This window comes from Alligator mississippiensis, chromosome 10, assembly GCF_030867095.1.
Source record: "Alligator mississippiensis isolate rAllMis1 chromosome 10, rAllMis1, whole genome shotgun sequence".
NCBI classification, from domain to species: domain Eukaryota; kingdom Metazoa; phylum Chordata; order Crocodylia; family Alligatoridae; genus Alligator; species Alligator mississippiensis.
Window position 1 is genome coordinate 6,022,069 of NC_081833.1, and position 20,901 is coordinate 6,042,969.

At 39.2% G+C, this 20,901-nt stretch overlaps 1 protein-coding gene across 1 annotated transcript in view; it reads left to right on the plus strand.

Moving 5' to 3' along the window:
- DNAH10 (dynein axonemal heavy chain 10) overlaps nucleotides 1-20,901 on the plus strand; it is a 79,529-nt gene that overhangs the window by 11,494 nt on the left and 47,134 nt on the right. The window contains exons 9-32 of the mRNA XM_006263700.4: nucleotides 226-416; nucleotides 894-1,092; nucleotides 2,225-2,419; nucleotides 3,073-3,243; nucleotides 3,987-4,163; nucleotides 4,545-4,721; nucleotides 5,496-5,665; nucleotides 6,468-6,619; nucleotides 7,052-7,216; nucleotides 8,055-8,262; nucleotides 9,267-9,423; nucleotides 10,444-10,920; nucleotides 11,218-11,376; nucleotides 12,642-12,758; nucleotides 12,840-12,942; nucleotides 13,152-13,330; nucleotides 14,566-14,777; nucleotides 16,124-16,280; nucleotides 17,023-17,256; nucleotides 17,374-17,496; nucleotides 18,246-18,479; nucleotides 19,557-19,780; nucleotides 20,342-20,611; nucleotides 20,697-20,880. Of these exons, the coding sequence (XP_006263762.4) occupies nucleotides 226-416; nucleotides 894-1,092; nucleotides 2,225-2,419; nucleotides 3,073-3,243; nucleotides 3,987-4,163; nucleotides 4,545-4,721; nucleotides 5,496-5,665; nucleotides 6,468-6,619; nucleotides 7,052-7,216; nucleotides 8,055-8,262; nucleotides 9,267-9,423; nucleotides 10,444-10,920; nucleotides 11,218-11,376; nucleotides 12,642-12,758; nucleotides 12,840-12,942; nucleotides 13,152-13,330; nucleotides 14,566-14,777; nucleotides 16,124-16,280; nucleotides 17,023-17,256; nucleotides 17,374-17,496; nucleotides 18,246-18,479; nucleotides 19,557-19,780; nucleotides 20,342-20,611; nucleotides 20,697-20,880 (4,635 nt within the window). The remainder of the gene's footprint in view (nucleotides 1-225; nucleotides 417-893; nucleotides 1,093-2,224; nucleotides 2,420-3,072; nucleotides 3,244-3,986; nucleotides 4,164-4,544; nucleotides 4,722-5,495; nucleotides 5,666-6,467; nucleotides 6,620-7,051; nucleotides 7,217-8,054; nucleotides 8,263-9,266; nucleotides 9,424-10,443; nucleotides 10,921-11,217; nucleotides 11,377-12,641; nucleotides 12,759-12,839; nucleotides 12,943-13,151; nucleotides 13,331-14,565; nucleotides 14,778-16,123; nucleotides 16,281-17,022; nucleotides 17,257-17,373; nucleotides 17,497-18,245; nucleotides 18,480-19,556; nucleotides 19,781-20,341; nucleotides 20,612-20,696; nucleotides 20,881-20,901) is intronic.

A 20,901-nucleotide genomic window follows, 5' to 3' on the forward strand; every position in this document is an offset into this window, starting at 1 on the left:
TCTGACAGAGTAAGCTGTTGCTTACAAAAGCTTATGCCTCCCTCTCTGAATTAGTCTGTAAGGTGCCACTGTGCTGTTTTCTGCCTCACTTCAAACTAACATGGCCACTTAGCTCCATCCATATGTTTGTTAATCTCAGAATCTACTGAGTCCAAGTGTTCAGTTTATAGTATATGTATCTGTTTGTGGCAGTCTTATTCACAGCAGTTATCATCCATTTAATAGAACTTGACACATGGCACTGGATTTAATGTTGTCTTGGAAACAATTCGTCCACTGATGAATGCACTGAGAATGGTGTGGATCATCTCACGGCATTATAACAAAGATGAACGAATGATCCCCCTCATGGAACGCATTGCATGGGAAATTTCAGCAAGGGTCTGCAAAGTTGTTGATTTACGCACTTTGTTTAAGTAAGTAGCAGAGTCTTGTCTAAGTTGAGGTTTTTGGTGACATTTGTTTTCCTACAAGAAGTGTGATAAGTGCGAATGTCACCAAGTATGTTTTAGTTACTTTCATTAGCTCTGGTGACAGATAGCAAATTTAAAAAGAAATATGAGGTATTTATTACATATGCTTTCTTGTATTACTAAAGCAGCCCTAAAGGCATGGGTCTGCTTCTCTTTTGTAAATCTGTTATAACTTGGTAGTAACTTCAACTGTGATACAAAAAACAGAATAAGTGCTACCAGAATCATCTCTGAAATCTTTCTTCCTTTTGAACTTTTCCAAAACCACATTCATACCATATTTTTGACCATATTATTACATGTTAAGTTCTGGCTAGTTTTTAGATGAACAAAAGAAATGATTGGACCAAGCTACTGTAGTCCCTTTTAAAGCTTGAAAGTTTTCTGTTGATATTCTAATGGCTTTGTTTTGGTTAATAGAGAAGATAGAACTGCTGCAAAAAACAAAATGACAGAAGCCAAACGCACCCTTGAAATGTGGAAAATAGTGTATTTTGATATTCGTGCCCAAATTGAAGCCTCAGGAAGAGATCAACGGTGGGAATTTGACCGAAAACGTCTTTTTGAAAAAACAGATTATATGGCTTCAATCTGTCAAGATCTGTATGATATTTTGCAGGTAGCTGAATAGCAAAATAGATAGCTATTACCTAGAAGGGACTGTATGTATTTTCTCTACCTGAGTGATGCTTTTGCTCTGCATTTTATTTTCTCAATAAAATTAAATATTAAAAGCTTTTAAGAAATGTTCCCTTGGGCTTATCTGGTAGATTCTTTGTAATGCATTTAAAGAGTCAGCGTAGTTATTTTAAGAACAAATTATCAGAAATCAGTAGTGAAGCAGTTATAGAATATGAGGATAAAATCTTGCAAACTGTATGCATGTACATAGCTTTAGACATGTGAGCAATCTTGCTGAAGTCAGTGGAACTGCTTGTGTGTACAGTTAAGTGTACTTGCATCTTCTCAGAATCAGGGCTCTGGTCTGGAAAAGAGAACTGTAATAGTTTTGCACAGCTGTTAACTACAAACATATTTAACACGATCATGTTTTATAAATTTAACTTTTTATATTAAATATCAATAAATATACTTAGTTTTCTGATAAGGTATTCACTGAACCTCTGGGAATTTTCCATGGTACAGTATTTTAGAAAATTTGGCTTATGAAAGTCAGTTTATTGAATGCAGGATCATTTTTAAGAATGGATAGATTTTTTTTTCATGTTATGATATGCTTAACTAGAAGTTTGTGGATGAATGAGTATTCAGCAGGAAATATATGCCAGATATTCCAAAACTTCATTTGGCATGAATGACAACATTAGCTGAGTAAAATCTGCAATGTTGGACCTGTAGGGGGTGTGGCTCCAGCTGTCCAGGCTCCGGTTTTGGATGGTGCATTCTGCCACCACGTACGGCACCCTGTGTCTTTTTTTATGTGGGTTTTTTGACCCTGGGATTTCCTTGGTCAACTCCCCCCCTGCGCTGCAAAGCAAAGTGTGGGGAATGCCTACATGTGCAGTGTGTGGCATTGCAGATGGGTTTGTGGTGCCATATACCACACCTCCGTGCTTGTCTGGATGCACTCATAGAGGTTTTTTATATTGAGGTCTTCAGAATCTTTTATAATAATAAACAAAATATAAATAAGCTTGAAGGGCATTGTAAAAAGAGAACCAAAAGTATTGCTTTGACAGACAACAACATTTAAAAATAAAACCTTCTTGTATGTACTTCTGAATAAACAGGTTATTGAAGAATTTTACAATATATTTGGTTCTGAACTGAAAGCTGTTACTGGTGATCCAAAGCGTATTGATGACGTACTGAGAAGGGTTGATGGTCTGATTAGTCCTATGGAAGTATTGACTTTTGACCCTTTTAGCATCAAGTGTTCATCGCAGTGGAAATTTGTTATGGAACAGTTTAAAGCAGAAGTTCTGGTAAGTAGCACATCCCATGATGAGTATTTATATAACTAGAATATGTCTGCCTTCTAGAAATTCAAAATTTGATTTTAAATTAATGAAAGTCTGCTAAGTAGAAATTAAAGTAATAAACAAAGTAAAAATTAGATGAAAATAGTCACATATTTTGGTTCAGAATTTTTGATGGAAGCCAGGTTTTTTTTATTTTTATTTTTTATGTAGTTGAAGTGTTGATGAGGACACAATCCTGGAGACTGAAGCTATTTGATTATTGGCAGAACAGTTATATAGCATGATCAGTGGCAGCATGTGCCTTCTAGACACTCGCACGCTAACTTTTCTTAGTTGTGACCTGAAGACTAGAACTTAAACTTTTCTCTCGCAGGCTTGTTTAGCTCCTTACCTCTCAGGTGAGGATGCCAAGAAAAGGACCAGTTGTTATTATGCTTCTTGTGATGTAGGTAACTGGACTGAGACCCAGCAAACTCATGTCATGTAGGCCACTGAGGCAGAATCAGATGGTTAAAAATATAATTTATACATTCAAATAAAGACTAACAAATTCTTCAGTAGAAAGTAAATTGTTTTTTTCCACATTTCTTCTTGCTGTCTCCATAAGGTTATTTCATAAGCAATTGAATTTCTTGACTACATTTTCCCATGTCTAGGTTATTGAAAAAGAGGCTAAGAGCTTTATTGACGAATCCTTTAAGACTCTTCGGTCAGCGGAAGCTGCATTCGACATGCTCTTAAATTTTAAACACATCCGCTCTCGAGATGCCATCAATAAGCAGATGATGATGAAATTCAATGATATTCTTGATCAGTATTGTAAAGAGGTATTTCACTTAAGAATTTCTTAAGGAACACAAGAAGTTCTCTGTCAAGCTGAAGTCTCCTTCCCTGAACAGTCGCTCCCTATTTATGTGCCTGGGCTCTTCTATAGCCCTTTTCACCATGCAACTGAAAGCCCCTCAGATTTTAGAAATAACCACAACAGTCACACTTTCTTTCTTCCCAGCCTGTAGGGGAAATAGTGGGATTGATTTACAGGCATCTTTATGTGTCTCTACCTATGGGGATACGTCTTCTGGGTCAACAAGATCAAGTGTGCATTTGGTTCTGAATGAGGTTGGCTTTGGGGTGGTTGTTTCTTGTGGGCATAATGTCCACAATGTTCCATAACCAGTGAAACAGTATGAAAATTCTGCCTCCTGCAGTTCTGAGTATCCCTGTGCTGGATGACAGTTCGTGATCCTAATGGAAAGCGGCAGTTGTGGGAGATCGGGACAATGGGCTCAGTTTTCTCTCCTCTACTTTCAGCTATTGGTCTTGATTGTTTCAGTGATGGATGTGCCCAGTGTTGGACACCATTTCCTTTTGATGCTCTGCTTGCATCAGATTCTCTGTATACTGTGATTAATGCAAAAGAAAGAGTCCATGGAAATAAAATAATTAATTGTTTTTGTTCTGCTGCTGGAATTAGCAGTTGAACCTTTTCCTGTGTATCATATTAAGTGGTAATAGTGGAGAGGGGAAATATGATGCTTCTGACTTCTCACAATTTTTTTTTTTTTTCCAGCTTGACATAGTTAATGACATCTTTATCCAAAACGTCAGTAATCCACCTTTGTACAAAAATCATCCTCCTATGGCTGGTGCAATATATTGGGCACGATCTCTTTTTTACCGTATCAAGCGCACTATTGTTCGGTTTCATGAAGTAGAGGAGTTGCTGGCTAGCGAGCGTGGAAAAGAAGTATGTTGGCTTTACTGATGTTTAAATATAGTTAGGAATTATCTGTGCTTGAGTAACACCTTTCATTCAGTGACATTCAAATGCTTGAGAGAGATTAAAGTCACAGTACATAAGTATATGTAAATATATATCCATGTTATACATAGGGAAATTGAGACTTAGATGGATTGTGTCTTGCCCAAACATGAGAAAGTAGTCACTGAAATGGCAGTAGAGCTCAGGAGTCTGGATTCTCAGTCTCCTGCATTAACCACAGAATGTACTTGCTCTCTGAATATAAAGAAGTCTTGAAAACCACTTTAAGTAGTTACTTTCAGACAAGGGAATGTCAGCTCTTTCTTTAAGGAGCAGGATGAACTTAACTTGAATTCTTGCTTACAGGTAAAACAAAAATACCTGGGAGTAGCTAAAAGAATGAAAGAATATGAAGATCTGAAATATGACCAATGGAGAGACTGGACAGAACAGACACTCCCAATACTACTGAAAAAGACCTTGCTTGCTAAAGTCCATCCTTCTGGAGCCATAATTCAAAGTAATCCAGACACCTCTGAGCAGGTAAGGGGAAGAAAAGTTGTTTATCAGTCCTTTGTACTTTGGGCTTGATTTATAGCCATATTTCTCTCAGATGAGGTTTTCTTCAAGTGGTTTCTTAAAAATAGAACCTTTGCTATAAAGGGGAAATGTCAGTTCTTCGGAACACAGAATTGTTTTGGGTCCTACATGAAATACCCACAGTCATATTCATTACAGTTGTTGGATGGCCTGGGAGATGCATGAACTCTGGTGTGTTTTGTGCCATGGTTTCTGGTTGTGGCTTGCTGAAGAGATGAAGTTGTTTGGAGAGTAACTACAGACCACAGTTTCCAGCAGTCTCATCTCTGCAATTCTTCTTCTTTTACTATTTGTATGTAATGGAATAGCAAAATTTTTCTTTGTGAAAGGGTCAGAATTAATCCATCAGAAGGTTAGTTCACACAACCATAGAAGTAAGAACTACAAGGATCTGGTCAGACTTTGGGACCGACCTCAGCACATTTAGAAATCTTTATTCACTCAGCTATAGATAGTTCCACGTGACAGAGAGTCTACCATGTTCTACCTTGTTTGTGGGGAGCCATAAAACAGTTTAATCTGTCTCACTGTTGAGATGTTTCTTCATAAAGTGCTGAGTATCACAGCCAGTCTTAAAAGCATTTCTTCTGCTGGGACAGGCCAACCATATGGTTGAGGCAGAACAGTCTGTTCTACTATTTCAAAGTTGTATTTCCTTTGCTTTTTAAGCATCTGACACTACCCCTCCTTTCTTCTTCTGCTCTTTCTCTCCTGTAGAGCCCAGTCCCAGAAGAACTCAAAATGGGAGAGAAGTTTATTCGTTTTTCAGTGAATTTTTCTCCCAAACTCCAAGAGGTTATCAATGAAACGAAATACATGGAACAGCTGGGGTTCCCAGTGCCTGAAATAGCAAGGAATGTTGCTCTGCAGGAAGACAAATTTCTTAAGTAAGGAACCTGCTTGCATTCAAGTTAAAGTTTGTACAACTATTGATTTCACTTGGAGCAGGAGTGGTTCCTGGTGTCCTCAGATGTTTGAAATATGAGACCATTCACTCAGTAGTGAATTTTCTTGAACAAGTTGTGAATACCCCGTTGGCATAGGTAATCGTTCCTCTGGCACTGTCTGCGTTCTCTTGGTACAGAGCTACATCAAGGAAGCAAAACAATACATCAAAACCCCCAAGGAAGCCAAAGAAACAGTACATTTTACTGCTATAAATTGTAACATTTCTCAGGCCTATATCCATTTAGAAGATCTTGGCTCAGTGCCTGACTCCACCCCCGCTCTCTGTGTGACCCTGAGCAAACTGCATGGGGCCAGATTTTCAAACAAATTTAGGTGAATAAAGATGCAAAACAGGATTTTCTAGACTGCCTTACTCATAGTTCTCTGGCACGTGCTTTAAGTTAAGTTTATCTTAAATTATTTTTTTGGGTTTCAGTCAGAGGGTCCAAACCATGTGCTACTGAAGTCAGTGGGAATCTGTCTCTTGATTTTAGTAGGAATTGGATTAGGGCAGTGTTCAAAGCCTGTTAAAATATCTGTCCATCTTACATGTTGTTGAGGAGTAAAGAAATAATGAGTGAATGGTAATACACTCAGAGTCTTTGTTCAGACCACTGAATAGTTAACTTTGAGCAGACTTCATGTCTTCAAGCCTCAAGCTAATTGGTTGACAATCAGGTTTTCAGTCTAGGCTGAAATCTTCAATACCAGAGGTTACATTATGCTTGTAATTCTCTATAGACACACCAATGGAATGAAGACTATGTTGGATCACTACCACATATTAATGGGAACATTGAATGAAGCAGAAACCCAGCTTCTTGGTGATCACATTCAAGAGCTCTGGAGAGTATTTAGGTCAGGATACAAGAGACTTAACTGGAATTCATTAGGTAACTTATCTGGTATTTTAAAATGAGCTCAAAATGAAACATTTTCCATACTATATACTTCTGTTTACCATGTCTGATGTCAGCACTTTGTTTCTATCTAAAGTAGAGTGCAAAGGAATACAGCTGGATATCAGGGTTGTAATTAATTGAGTTATCTTAGCCCCAGTTGAGGAATATAGGTTTTTATGGTGTGAATTTATGGCTCGGTCCACTGGCCTGGCCCAGTGCTCAGTGAAAGCTGTGAAAGTCTTCAGTGAATATAGAATTTGAACTCCAATGCACGACCAAAAGGAAGTAACCTTGTTGGCCTTGTTGGCCTCAGAAGGAAGGGGTACAGCATTACCAACGTCATTGTTTTAGACAGCATTAGTAATATGGGGGTGATTGGTTTGATAAAGAAAGAGAAAGTAAGCAACGCACTTTTTTTTCAAGGTATTGGTGACTATGTTATTCGGTGCACACAAGCCATTGGGAAGTTTGAATCATTGGTACATCAGGTTCATAAGAATGCTGATGACATAAATAACAAGCTTTTATTAATCGAATCTACAAATCTATTTAAATCACCACTCCAGAAAAATGCTGAAGAACTTCCTGGTAGGTTGTGCATTTTATATTTTCTTTTCTAGGCTCTGTGTAGTATCTTATTTAAGTGGTGCTTTTTTCTCATTGCTAAGGAAATATGGTATTTAATAGTCCCAAGGTTAAGCAGGCCACCATCCCACAGTATAATGAAAAGAGCATAAGGTTAATTTCAGTACCCTCAGCTGGTTGTGTTGGTGAGGCAGACATGGAGATCTGCTTAGAATAGATTCCTTATCTTCTAAGCTTCTGGTCACCCACATCCTTGTCTTTGGTTTCCTCCTGAGTTCCCCCATGTTCATCTGTATGGGAGGGTTTCATGGAGCTGCATTCCCCCATATACATTGTCAGTTGCCATCTTGTGCAGCTAAATTGATCATCTTTTGCCATCATGAAGATTGTGGCTAGAATTGCTCCTTAGCCCATATGGAAAATTCATTGATTCACAGTGGGTCTCTCTATCACGAGTGTAACTGGTGGAGGTCAGCCATTCCATTATGCCTCTTGATTTGTTATCTTGGTCAAATTTTAAGTATCTGACTCTACAAGTCCTGAATAATAATGGAGAATATTCTTGAATAATGTGGAAGATCAAGGTACCATATTTAATCACATACACATGCTCTAAAATAAGACATGCACCTTGTTTTGGGAAGGCAGAAAAGAAAGATTTTTCTTTTTAACCAAACTTTTCTGAATCAGCCTCTCCATGTAAGACATGCGCCTCAATTTTTGATCGCTAATTTTTGGAGGAAAGTGAATAAATAAGGTTGTTAAAATAAATCTAAGCCAATTATTATTTTGTTGATACTTTATGACTATTAAATAATGATAATAACATAATCTTTTACAGGAGTGAAGGAATTCTTTGAGCATATTAAGCAAGAGAGATTAAAAGACCTGGAATACATGGTTAGAAAGTATGCTGCCATTGGACCATTGCTGACAAAAGTGGAAGGTCTAATTGTCAATACAAACACTGGCAGATCTGCAAAACTAGCTTCCTATTATGCATACTGGGAAAATAAAATTTATCATACTTTGACACAGTTAATTCTGAAGTAAGTCTAGTGATTGCTTTAAAGGACTGATGGTCTTGAATCTGGGGTTTTTTGCCAAGCCATTTATTAAGTTATGCTAGTATTCAGTCTATACGTACAATTTCACATAAAGCACTTAGATTGATGCCATGCTTGAAACATGGCATTGTTAGCTTTATGGCCAATGGGACAAGAACCCTAATTCTGAGTGAATGGATATTATTATGCCTGTGGAAGAACAAGGGTGAAGGTAATTTCTACACTGAGAGTAGCTTGTATTCTGGCAGGCATTTTATTTTTAAAACCAATAGACAGAATCTCTAGACTCTGAACTGTAGAGGCCAGTTTTGTATCTGTAGTGGCACAAGTGCTAGCATAGGGGCAAAAGGATGGTAAGTTACCTCTTGCCTGTTCAGTGGCAGATAGAGATCAGTGTAGACCATGCAACAGGACAACTTGAGGCTGTTGCAGGGATGCAGAACCGTTCAGTGTAAAATCACTCTGTCTGCCTCTCCTACTTCTGATTCACTCCCTTCCTTTTACACTCCAGCCGTAGTTTGTTCCAGAATGATGCCTGTTACTGTGGAGCTGACCACCTGCTGGGCTTAGCTGCCCTCAGGACCAGGCTTATGTCTTCCCTACAGAAAGTTTTGTGCCAGCAGGGCTAGGACAAAGCATTACAGAGCAATGTTGACATGAGCTGTGAGAATACCTCACTTGCTCCTAGTTTCTGGGAACCTCTCTGAAATCAATTTACCAGAGCTCAATTTCTCATCTCTTTTGTTTTTGTGCACTCTAGGTCTAGTCCTGTCATTCTCTGTATACAAAATTATTTTCTCTGTCTGGCATTCTTGGACAAATGTCATCCTTAGGTGAATGCAGGGGCCTCCTGTTTAAGGCATCAGGTACCACTGCTTGCATCTCTGAAGGAATGTCAGCCTTGTGCCTGCAGTCTGTGCTATCTACTTCTGTGTGTCACTGCTTGTATGATTGTCTTTAATCCTTTTTTTAAAAACTTTTTGCAGGAATTTGCAGGCTTTTAATGCAGCAGTTCTTGGGACTGTCCCCCTGTTCCAAACAGAAACTATTTTATCTGCTCCTGAAATAATCTTACAGCCGAATGCCAGCGAAATTGATAAAATGACGGTTAATTGTGTCAGGGAATGTGTTGAAGTCACTAAGGTGATTATTGATTAAGGTTATTCAGAGAATGCTTTTTGGCATGATGGGTGATTCTTGCTTTTTTTTGGATGGTTACAATGTTAAAGCAAAGCTTTTATATGATGGAAATATTCATTGCAGCTTTCTCTTGTTACTAACTGGTCTGATGACACAGTGTCACTTTATACAGTTTTTACTCAGGCAAAACTCTCATAGACCGTGTCAAGAGCTTTGTCTGGGCAACAGGATCTATTCAGCACTGTAAAGAAATATACACCAGCAGGATATGCCATCCAGATATCACTAAAGATTCTGCCTTTGGTTGAGTAAATGAGTTGGGTGGGAAGGTGTGCCGTTAGTTCTGTCTATAGTTTTCAACCTCCTCTAAAGCAGTAGGGGAGGTTACTTTCCTAGTTCTTAAGAAAGTGCTAGGAGTGGATCATAGGTGCCAGAGAAGTCCAAGATACTGTGTGTTTCCAACTGGTTGGCCTACTTGTATCAATGAGTTATGTACTCTTTTGTGGGGCACACATTGCTTCTTTCTAAAAATGACCCAAATGTTCTGGGAGCTATCTTGTCTTGCACTGATGTGCAGATAGCACATTTACCCTTATGCATGGCTTTCTCAAAGATTGGGGTTACATCCTAAGGAAATACATTCAGGACAAGCCTGCTTCCCAGCTTCATAGCCCAAGATTTCCTCCTCTCGCCATGATGAGCCTGATTGACTTGCCTCTCTGTGCTGAGGTTATGACATCCCCAAAAGGTTTTCTTAAAAAGAGACCAAAGGATGATGCCAGAGAGAATGTATTTGGCATCTTTTGGTCCTTCACATTCACTGGAAGGGTATGTCTAGCTTTGTCAAACGCTAAGCCGTTGATTAAAAAAATTGTGCGCCCCGGCATATTTCAGATCAGAATTGAGCCTTGGGTATTTGGATAAAGCCTCATGCTAAATCTCCTAATTAAGAGTTAATGACTGTGACTAATGTCATTCACTCTGGTAAGTAATTCTTTGCATTGCTCTCTCTGAAAACACTAGCAATTTGTGCGGTGGATGCACGGCTCCTGTATTGAGTGCCCACCTCAGCATGCAGAAGAAGATGAGCCCATCACCTTGAGTTTTTTTAATGACCTCTCTCAGAACCCGGTGATAATTGAACAGGCTGTTCTCATCACCCAGAACGTACACAAGCTCCTGATTTCTCTCACCAAGTATCTCAACCGGTGGAAGAGGTATCGCCCATTGTGGAAATTAGATAAAGCCATCGTCATGGAGAAGTTTGCTGCAAGGAAACCTGCTTGCGTCACCTTCGATGAGAAGCTGCAGTTCTATATGAAGGTTGCCCAAGAAGTGACTCAGCAGCCCTTGATTAAGGATGAGCAATGCATCAGGCTTCAACTGGGCCCATTAGCTTACACTGTGCAGGAGAATGCCAAAGGCTGGGTGATGTCTCTGGGGAAACTTCTAAATGAGTCTGCCAGAGAGGAACTCTTCAGTCTTCAGGAAGACATTGAGGTAGGTGTTTTCTCTGATATGACATCATTATCCTGCATGATCAGCTGTGAGTGGGGCTCCTTATTTGCATAACTTGTATGGGCTGTTTTATAAGAGACAAGGTATTATTATTGAGATACTGTTGTATTTTTATTATTGGATTTTTTTAATCACAAATTGCCAATTTTAGTATAAGAAGTCTTAATTGTGTTTAATGCCTGAATAACTCTAATTTTGCTTAACTGTATATGTTTGTTCTTAATTATTTTCTTAACACTGCTTCTGAAGATTAACACTGCTTCTTTTTCCTTTTTATAGAGATTATCTCAGAACCTTAGGAAAACACCTGACTCTCTGGAGGATCTCAAATTTGTTCTTGGTACAATTGCGGATATCAAAGATATGTCTTTGCGTGTGGAACTGAAATATCTAGACATTCAGGAGCGATACCGTACCCTTGCAGTATATAACATTCCTGTGAGTGAGCGTATGTCAATCCTATAGACATTTTGTACTTGTGTTTCAGATGTGAATAGCTGTCACATAAATGAATGGTTCATCTTTTTAAAAGTTTTTCAAATTAACAGGATCAAAAGGATCAAATGAACAGGATCTTCTCTCCCTTCCCCCCCTCCTATCTCTATCCATTGTCTTCCAAACTTCTACTCATTTGCATTTTCACAGACCTCCATGTTGTAAATTAGCTTCTTTTCTACTTTGGAGAACACATAACACCAGACTCTCCCTATGCCTAATGAAGGGTGTTTGTGCCTGAAAGCTTGCAAAGAACCTTTTTCCAACTATGTAGTTGGTTTAATAAAAAATATTACATCTACCCGAAGAGCCTTGCCTGCCTATGTCCTTGACCAACAGGGCTACAACCAACAACCCAAGATCAAAAGGGAATTACTATCACATTGTTATACTCATAGTGAAATTTTCAGGCTTGCTATACATTTGTTTAACTCAGATTCAGTTAATTTAAGTAGTGTTTATAGATTCCAGAACTAGAGGCCTAATTGCAGGCCTGACTTTTCTGTAGGTAATTTCTACGTGTGAGTGCTCCTAATGCAGTTATTTGTACTGCCTCTTAGAAGTTTCCCTGTTTGCACATCTTGAGTACTGTTATGTAGATTAAAACCTGATTAAGGCTGAGTGACCAGCCCTATGGACTGGAAAAGTAGCCACCCCTCCTCTGTGCTTGCTTTTGGGAATCTAGAACCACAGAAACTCGCATCCCATGATCCCTGTCCTGACCCACCATCACCATGACCTTCTGAACCAGCTTGCATGATGCTGGCTCAGAGATCCCTTCCCTTCCTAGCTCTTCTTGGTCACCAGCATTCTCCCTAAGGGGAATCTGGAATGTAGGATGCTTGCCAAAGGATTTGGAAGCATCTGAAGCCCCAGGTGGGGGTGGAGGATGCTTGCCAGTAGCAGGGCCACATATGGTTCTTGAATGACTCATGGATCTGGAATTGATTTGGATGATTTGACTTGGGATATGAACATTTTTCATTAAAAAAATGTCTGGAATGTGTAGGATCTTGGACCATTCTTTGCACCTTGGATCAATTTCACTCTATATAAAAATTGCTGCATTGGGCCCATATAATTTACATTTGTATGTGTGTAGGGGCTTAGATCTCCTGTTTCCTGGCTATCTAGTTTTCATCTTCCACTGTATTAGGTTTCCTCTCTGACCTTTGTTTTCAGTGAATATGTAGTTTGCTCTCTTTTAGACAAGTGAAGAAGAGAGTGAACTGGTTAACAAGATTAAGGAAAAGTGGGAGACACTTTTATTTGATGCAACTGAAGTTGATCACAGCCTTGGAAGCATCAAAAGGACCTTTACAGAGGTGATTTTTATTACCTTTTGTGTCTATAAGCCATTTGGAAATGGAAGAGGAGAACCTTAATTCAAACAATATACCCTTTAGATTACAAAGCATCAGATTGGAGACTACAGTAAAGAGATCTCAGACTTCTTCCATAGATTTACTACTGAGGGGCCTGGTGCTGTTGGGGAAAACCTTGACAAAGGTAAGAACATTTGTGTACGCACAGTTACATTCTGAAGTAGGCTGAAGACTGATACTTTGGAGTATTATATGTAAAATAGAAATATACATCACTTCAGGATATTTTTCCTTGTTAAAATACAGGCTAATCAGTTGAGCCATTTGAAGAACTATAATTTATACATAAATGATGGATTATTCAGCTGTCTATGGAAAATTTTCTTTTTGCAGGATTGGATCTTTTGGGTGTTTTTGATAAAGAATTGGACAAACTTGAGAAGAATCGTCAGGAATTGGCTAATGCTGAGAAACTTTTTGATCTGCCAATTACAATGTACCCGGACTTAATGAAAGCACAGAATGACATGAAAGGTCTAAAGCAGATCTACGAAATTTATAAGTCGCAAAAGGTAAGTGTTTATGTAATGAGAGTTTTTCTCTTATTGTGCCAGAGTCTGTCTATCTAATTGAAATAAGCTGTGATCTTTTCATCCTTATGATAACCAGAATGTAGAACTTAGTTAAACAACCGCTATATACAGGCAGTCCTCGGACTTACGACATAATTGATTCCTGAAAACCATGTCTTAAGTCGAAACGTTGTAACTCGGAACCAATTTTCACATAAGAAACAATGTCATAAATGGGGGATTGGTTCCTGAACCAAGGCCTGATACCTTATTTTCACCAAAAATACACCAGAATTTTGTACTCGATGAATTACAGATAAGTAATATTGCTGCATTAATGTATTTATATTGTAAATAGCAATCATATTGATTTGGAAAGACTTCTTTGAGGTGACTTTGCTTGGACTTTTTTTTTGAAGGGCTCTTGGTTAGAATTTTTGAAGGGTTCTAGGCTGGAGTCTTCTCAGGAGTCATGGCTGCAAATTTTTCTGGAGTCTTGTCTGCTTTCTTAAAGAAAGTGTCCAAGCAAGTTTGGACAGATGTTCTCCGAGGAGATGAGTGACACAGCTAACTTGTTCGCCGGCGTGGCGTTGCATGGATCAAGTGTTGTAAGTCGAAACTGACGTCATAAAGTTGAAACAGGGTGTCAGTTTATAAATGTTGTAAGTGCCAAATGTAACTCGAAACATTGTAAGTTGAGGACTGCTTGTATATGCATAAGGGTGCTTCAGCTATAGTCATTAGGCCAGGAAGAATATTGTGATCAGTTGAGACCAGATTCCAGTTGTTCTGTGTAACATCTTACTCCTTAAATAGCTTGGTGATTTCAGTAGCCTGTGTATTAAGTGTGCTACTTGTGAATAAGCAGATCCCAGTCAGACCCTTACTGACCTTATTTAGTTTTTTGAAACAGCCTTTTTGTGTTTGTTTTTGAAATCAGTCAAACGTCCTAAAGTTAAGAATCAGATTGTGACTGTAAATCATGTTCTTATTTCCATTTCCCATGTTCTCTTTCTACTTTTTCTTCTGATGATTTGTTACACTTACTTTTAAATTCAATCTTAACCCTTCATGGCAGGAATGTGCTTTATCTTGTGCTTGTTGAGTCCTGTGCACATCTGTGTCCTGGTCCTGACTAAGGCCTCCAAATACTATTGTCCTAGAAATAACAAATAGTATCTCTTGTGATAAGCTAAAAGGAAACATTGTGATTTTCTAACTATCTTTGTCTCCAGGTTGCTAAAGAGGAATGGTCTCAGACCCTCTGGATAAACCTCAATGTGCAAGTTCTGCAGGAAGGAATTGAAGGATTTCTTAAAGCCCATCGCAAGCTGCCTAAGCAGGTGCGCAGCATGCCTGTGGCTTATCACCTGGAGACAAAAATGAAGGCATTCAGAGACTCCATTCCTTTGCTGCTTGATCTGAAAAATGAAGCCTTAAGAGAAAGGTTTGATTCTATTTCTGTAAGGGATTTTCTGTACAAGCAAGGCTATTTATTCTTGTTTGTTAAAATTTTCCATGACAGATGTTGGAACCATACAAACAGTTTTGGGCTGTGGACCATAATAGCTGATGTCCATCTAATAAGCTTACATAGTTTCATGCAACATAAGCAAATATTTTGTGTGTTTATAGTAAAAGACCAAGTCTTATTCTAGATATTACAATACAGTGGGCGTATCTACATGAGACACTACATCGCCGTAGTGATGAGCTATGTTGCTGTAGCTCGTTGCTACAGTGTCAGCGTTGCTGGGCATGAACCGTGATACCAATGCTACTGTGTGGTAGCTGCTAAAAATAGCCACGCAGTGTTGAGACTGTGCAGCCATTTAATACTTGCCTAATTACTAAATGACTGCACAGTAACAACTGCGCAGTCTGCTGCATGTGTAGGCACACCCCATGCATACAATGTCATGTTGTTACAGGTTCCAGGCATTTTCACATTTTATATGGTCAAGGGGCTTAAAAGGCAAACAAAACATTTGTAGGCTGATGGGGTCAGATTTTAGCTGGTCTGAAACCAGTCTCTAAATTCATGTTTGTTTCCATAAATGTTTCCAAACAAGCGTTTCCTAGTGGACAGGGCAGGGCATTTAACTAGGACTTTTAGGATACCTGGATTCATTTTTTGGCTCTGCTATTGAGCAAGTCATCATATCCCTGACTTTGCTTTAGTCCCCATGTGTAAATAGTTTTACTCATCTCTTTTTGTAAAGTGCTTGGAGATTCACGGTAGCAAAGTGCCATAGAAGAGCATGGTGTTGTCTCTCACATTTGTCAGCAGTCCCACCCGTATGCCTGTCTTGGACACTCATACAAACACATACTACTAGTCTTAGATGTTATAGCAACAGAGCTTGCATGTAACATTAGTAGTTCTGCTACTTTTGAATGCCAGTAAAATGTTGTCACTGGTGGAAAGTTGGTAGGGCTGTTTGCTCACCAGTGGTTTTACTCCTTATATTTGATCTTTAGCAGAGGTAGCTGAGGCCTACTTAAATCAATGCTTCTTCTTTGTATGACTAGCTCCTTGGGTATTCATCTCCCCCCGCTTGACTGCTCTTTTCTGTTACAGTGGCTTAGCAGCTCAGAGCTTCTGGTTCAGCTCTGTCATCATCACACTTGGCTGGGATAGAAAGATGGAGTCTTTGGGAGACTCTGCATCACATGCATATGCTGCACTTTGTCTTCTTTTGCAAGGAATGCTTTCTGCATTTTTAGTTGGTCCCTATCTATAATACACGGTCTTGTTTATAATGGTTTGATGATCTACTGTAACTCTTTCAGGCATTGGAAAGAACTTATGGAGAGAACTGGCACTAGCTTTGAAATGACAACAGAAACTTTTACTCTGGAGAATATGTTTGCTATGGAACTTTCCAAATACTCAGATGTTATCAGTGAAATAGTTGGAACTGCTGTTAAGGAGTTGAGCATTGAGAAGGTAATTTAAAAAATATGAATAAAGTAATAAAGCTATTTTTGATGACAGAGGTGGGTTTATTTATTTTTTGGTTATTGATCTTTCAATGTTAGTTTTAAATGGCATTAAGAGGGTTAGTGAAATGTTGCCTAAAACGTTTTAATCATTTGCTTTATCCACTGCATTGCTTCTTTGAAAAGTGCTTGTAAAAATGGCAGTACGCAGTTCTGTATTTATTGTTTCTCTATGAGCTCACTTGGCCCAAAGGCAGGTGCACACATTTTCCTTCACAATTGCCAGTCCAGCACAGTCAGCCTCAGATTTGATAGTCAAACTGGGTGCTTCCCACTTTTCACAAAATTGTCAGTAGTAAAGGTTCTGTACCTCAGTCGAGGACTTTAGTAATGACACTTTATGACCCTGTTATCTTTAGTGGGACTACTGTGGTGTGACTTAGTCAATAGCTCTGTTGATAATGTAAAAGATAAAACCAAATCCAGCTCACACTTGGCTGTTATAGCTCTGATAAGGGTACAAAAGTATTTTTGCCGTTGAGATTAGCAGATGAAACTTGCATGTGGTCATTAAGAATAGATCTGATGGGTTTGAAGTTGCCATTTTATGTGATCCTTTTTCAAGGGTGGGCCTGTACTTGAGTGGTAGAGCTGAACCTTTGCTAAAGTAATTATTCATTTTTCAGGTAGAACCACTGTTCTTTAGTTCTCCAGGACTAAAATGTCCTCCTTTTTTTGTTCCCATGCAGGGTGTTAAGGATATAGTAGACACCTGGGAGAACATGAAATTCACTGTACAAAGGTACTTCAAAGGCACTCAAGAGCGAGGCTTTATTTTGGGCTCCGTTGATGACATTATTCAGATTCTTGATGACAACACTGTCAATCTTCAGAGTATTTCAGGGAGTCGCTTTGTGGGTCCTTTTCTGTCAACAGTTCACCACTGGGAAAAAACACTCTCATTGATTGGTGAAGTTATTGAGGTAGGGAAGGAAGAGAAGGTTAATGTTTCAGTTTTTTTTCCTTAGTGATTAGGTTTCAATAATTAATGATTTCCATAATTCTTTTTTCCTTGGCTGGTAATATTTGATTCTTTCTAGGTCTGGATGGTGGTTCAGAGGAAATGGATGTACCTTGAGAGCATCTTTATTGGTGGGGATATAAGATCACAACTTCCAGAGGAAGCTAAAAAGTTTGACAACATAGACAGGATATTTAAAAGGGCAAGTATCAGGCTTGTTTTGTAATGGCCACATGATTGAAAGAGTCGTTTGATGTATTTTGCTTTTAGTTCTGTAGTAACCTGAAGGCTTTCATTTATAGATAGCATCGTTGCTCCAGTTTTCCTCTGAAGGTGACTTTCCTGTCTGGTGGTGTTTCCAGCTGTGTTGTGACAGCAAGTTGTGCTTTATCTTTAACAACCAGCTCCTTCTAAACCATGTCAGACACCATGACTCATTTAGAGTTTGCGTGGTCATTAGTGCCAATCAGTGCCAAATGCAGCTGGCTGGAGGATCCTTTGAGGTTCAGAATAACATGGTTGCCTAGAGAAGTAGCGTGTAGCAGTTGGTTGATTGTGGGGCCAGAAGCTCCTGAGCTTCAAGTCTGCTTCTATTCTTTGGTTTTAGGGAAGTAACTTCACTATTCTGTGGCTTTGCTTACACCACAGGCATCTGCCAAGCTAGGTGTATCACCTGGAGGTATGACAGGATGTGATCTTTGACTCCTAGCTGGGCTGACAAAATTCCTTGATGTTTCTTGTTATACCAGCAAAACTGTACTTTTACTAATCTGGGTGCACCACTGATGGGCATAGCTTGCAGAAACATTAACTAATATTACAGAGTATTGTTAGTTGATAATAACCAATACTAGTTATGACATTTTTTGTCACAAGAAAAACCTAATTTAGTTTAAATCTGTAGTGTTGCTCCTTAGTAGTTTTTAACATGCTTCTTTTCTCCATCTACAGATAATGAGTGACACTGTGAAAGATCCAGTGATTAAAAAATGCTGTGAAGCTCCAAATCGACTTGCAGACCTCCAAAATATAAGTGATGGTCTAGAGAAATGTCAGAAAAGCTTGAATGATTATTTGGATTCAAAGCGAAATGCTTTCCCAAGGTTTTTCTTCATATCTGATGATGAATTACTTAGCATCCTTGGTAGCAGTGACCCACTCTGTGTTCAGGAGCACATGATAAAGGTATAGCACGCTGTTTACAGTCATTAGTCTGAGAATGCTTTGAGTGCATTGTGATTTTTAGATGGGAGGCTATGTACTATACAGATTGTTAGAAGTCTGCTAAAGTTTCTCTTAGACAGGGAGTGCTGTACTAGTAACTAAAGAAATATAGAAATTTCTAGATTGGATCTGATGGCCTGTATCAGTTGCTTTAGAGAAAGGTTCCAAACACCCAACTGTGAACCTTTATGGAATAACTTTCCCTTATGCCTTTGGTAGATTCACATTTACTGCAAAATTTGTAATTTGGCCATTTTTTCCTGATTAATGGACTTCTCTGCAAGTCACTGCTAAAACATTAGCAGACTTCCACATTTATTTTTATATATATGTGTGTGTGTGTGTGTGTGTGTGTGTGTGTGTGTGTACACACGCATACAAAAATATAACAAATAATATTATTATTATTGCATTATTATTATCATATTTGGTCACTTATGCTGTGTCCAGACAAGCGGGGCCGTGAGGTATGTGGTGCCACAAACATGCTGTGGCGCCACATACTACACGTTTAGATCTTCTCTGCGCTGCAAGGGAGTGCTGCCCATGTGTGCGCTGCTCTGCTTCTCTTTTCTGCAAGTTTTTTTGACCCTGGGGTTAAAAAAAACCTGCGGATAAAAAAAAGCAGAGTAGCACATCCATGGGCAGTGCACACTGCTCAGAAGTGGAGCTGGGCCACCCGGCTGCTGGCCAGGTTCTGTGCACCATAATCGTTGCTGCTGGAGCCCCAGGAGGCTCCTAGGACTCTAGGTAAGGCTGGCCCCATCCTCCTGTGCTCCACCTGGGGTAACTTGCCACACACTAAAGCGTACAGGTATTCCCCAGGGACAAATAGCGGCAGCGCAAGGTGCGCCACCACTACTTGTCCCCAGGGAACCAAATGTCCATACTCATCTGGACATGCCCTTAGAGCCTGATTTAGTTATTTTTAGAGTCCAGGGAAGTTTTCGTGTGAACGCTGATAGGAGTTAGATAGGAGCCTTATTTCTTAGTACTCTAGTGCAAATAACACCTGTATTCCTCTGCTTCATGTTTCAGATGTATGATAACATTGCGTCCCTGAGGTTTCGGGAGGGTGACAGTAATGAAAAAATAGCAACAGCAATGATTTCAGCTGAAGGAGAAGTGATGGAGTTCCGGCGAGCCATAGCAGCAGAAGGCAGAGTTGAGAACTGGATGACAGCCGTTCTGGCTGAAATGAGAAGAACAAACAGACTTTTAACCAAAGAAGCCATTTTCCGATATTGTGAAGATAGAAGCAGGTGAAGTTAATGAACCATAGCATAACTCCTGTAGTGCAGTTGACTTTTTGAAATCTATATAATAGGAAAATAGTTGTAGAAACTCCCTATGTTATTGGCTACTCCTGTTCTGTCTACATGTGCGTGGTGTGTGTGCATGCACACAATATTTTAAGTGCCCAGCAAAAATGTATTGCTACCCATTTCCTATGCATTTAGCTTCTAGCCCAATGCATAAGCAATGCACATGCTGCCTTTATAGTTTCTATTAGTGCTGCTTAAATTCTACATTTGAAGAGTGAAGTCTATTTCTATGTATTCCAAATGAGTATCTGAAAAATTAACTTAGAATATTGATTGCGTAAATGGAATTATATGTATTTGAATTCCATATACTAACTGTGAGACAACTGTTAAGACACTAGCAGTTGCTTTTTCAGTGTAAAGAATCATTTTATGAACTTTCAAGATAAGATGTATTCATAGACTAGCTTTGTGTCTTTTGACTCTTGACTCACTGGGGTAAGTGGAATATTTTTGCTTATTATGGAAAGACTGCATGTGTTTGGTTCTTCTCCACAGGGTTGACTGGATGCTGCTGTACGAGGGCATGATGGTTCTTGCTGCTAATCAGATCTGGTGGACTTGGGAGGTAGAAGATGTCTTCCGCAAAGTGAAGAAGGGAGAAAAACAGGCCATGAAACTTTATGCCAGAAAAATGCATCAGCAGATTGATGCCCTGGTTACACGAATTACAAAGCCATTGAGTAAAAATGACCGTAAAAAGTATAACACCGTTCTCATTATTGATGTCCATGCCAGAGATATAGTTGATACATTTGTGAGAGACAGGTAATCCACTGCCGCACTGAGAACACACTAGGGATTCACTATTCTCATAGCATTTCATTGTATCTGAAGAACTCTGTTTTTACAGCATTCTAGAAGCTCGAGAATTTGAATGGGAAAGCCAACTGCGTTTTTACTGGGATCGGGAGCCAGATGAGCTGAATGTGCGTCAATGCACTGGCACTTTTTCCTATGGTTATGAATACATGGGCTTGAATGGACGACTGGTCATCACTCCCCTTACAGACCGTATCTACCTAACCCTCACACAGGTATACGTTAAGGAACTTGTT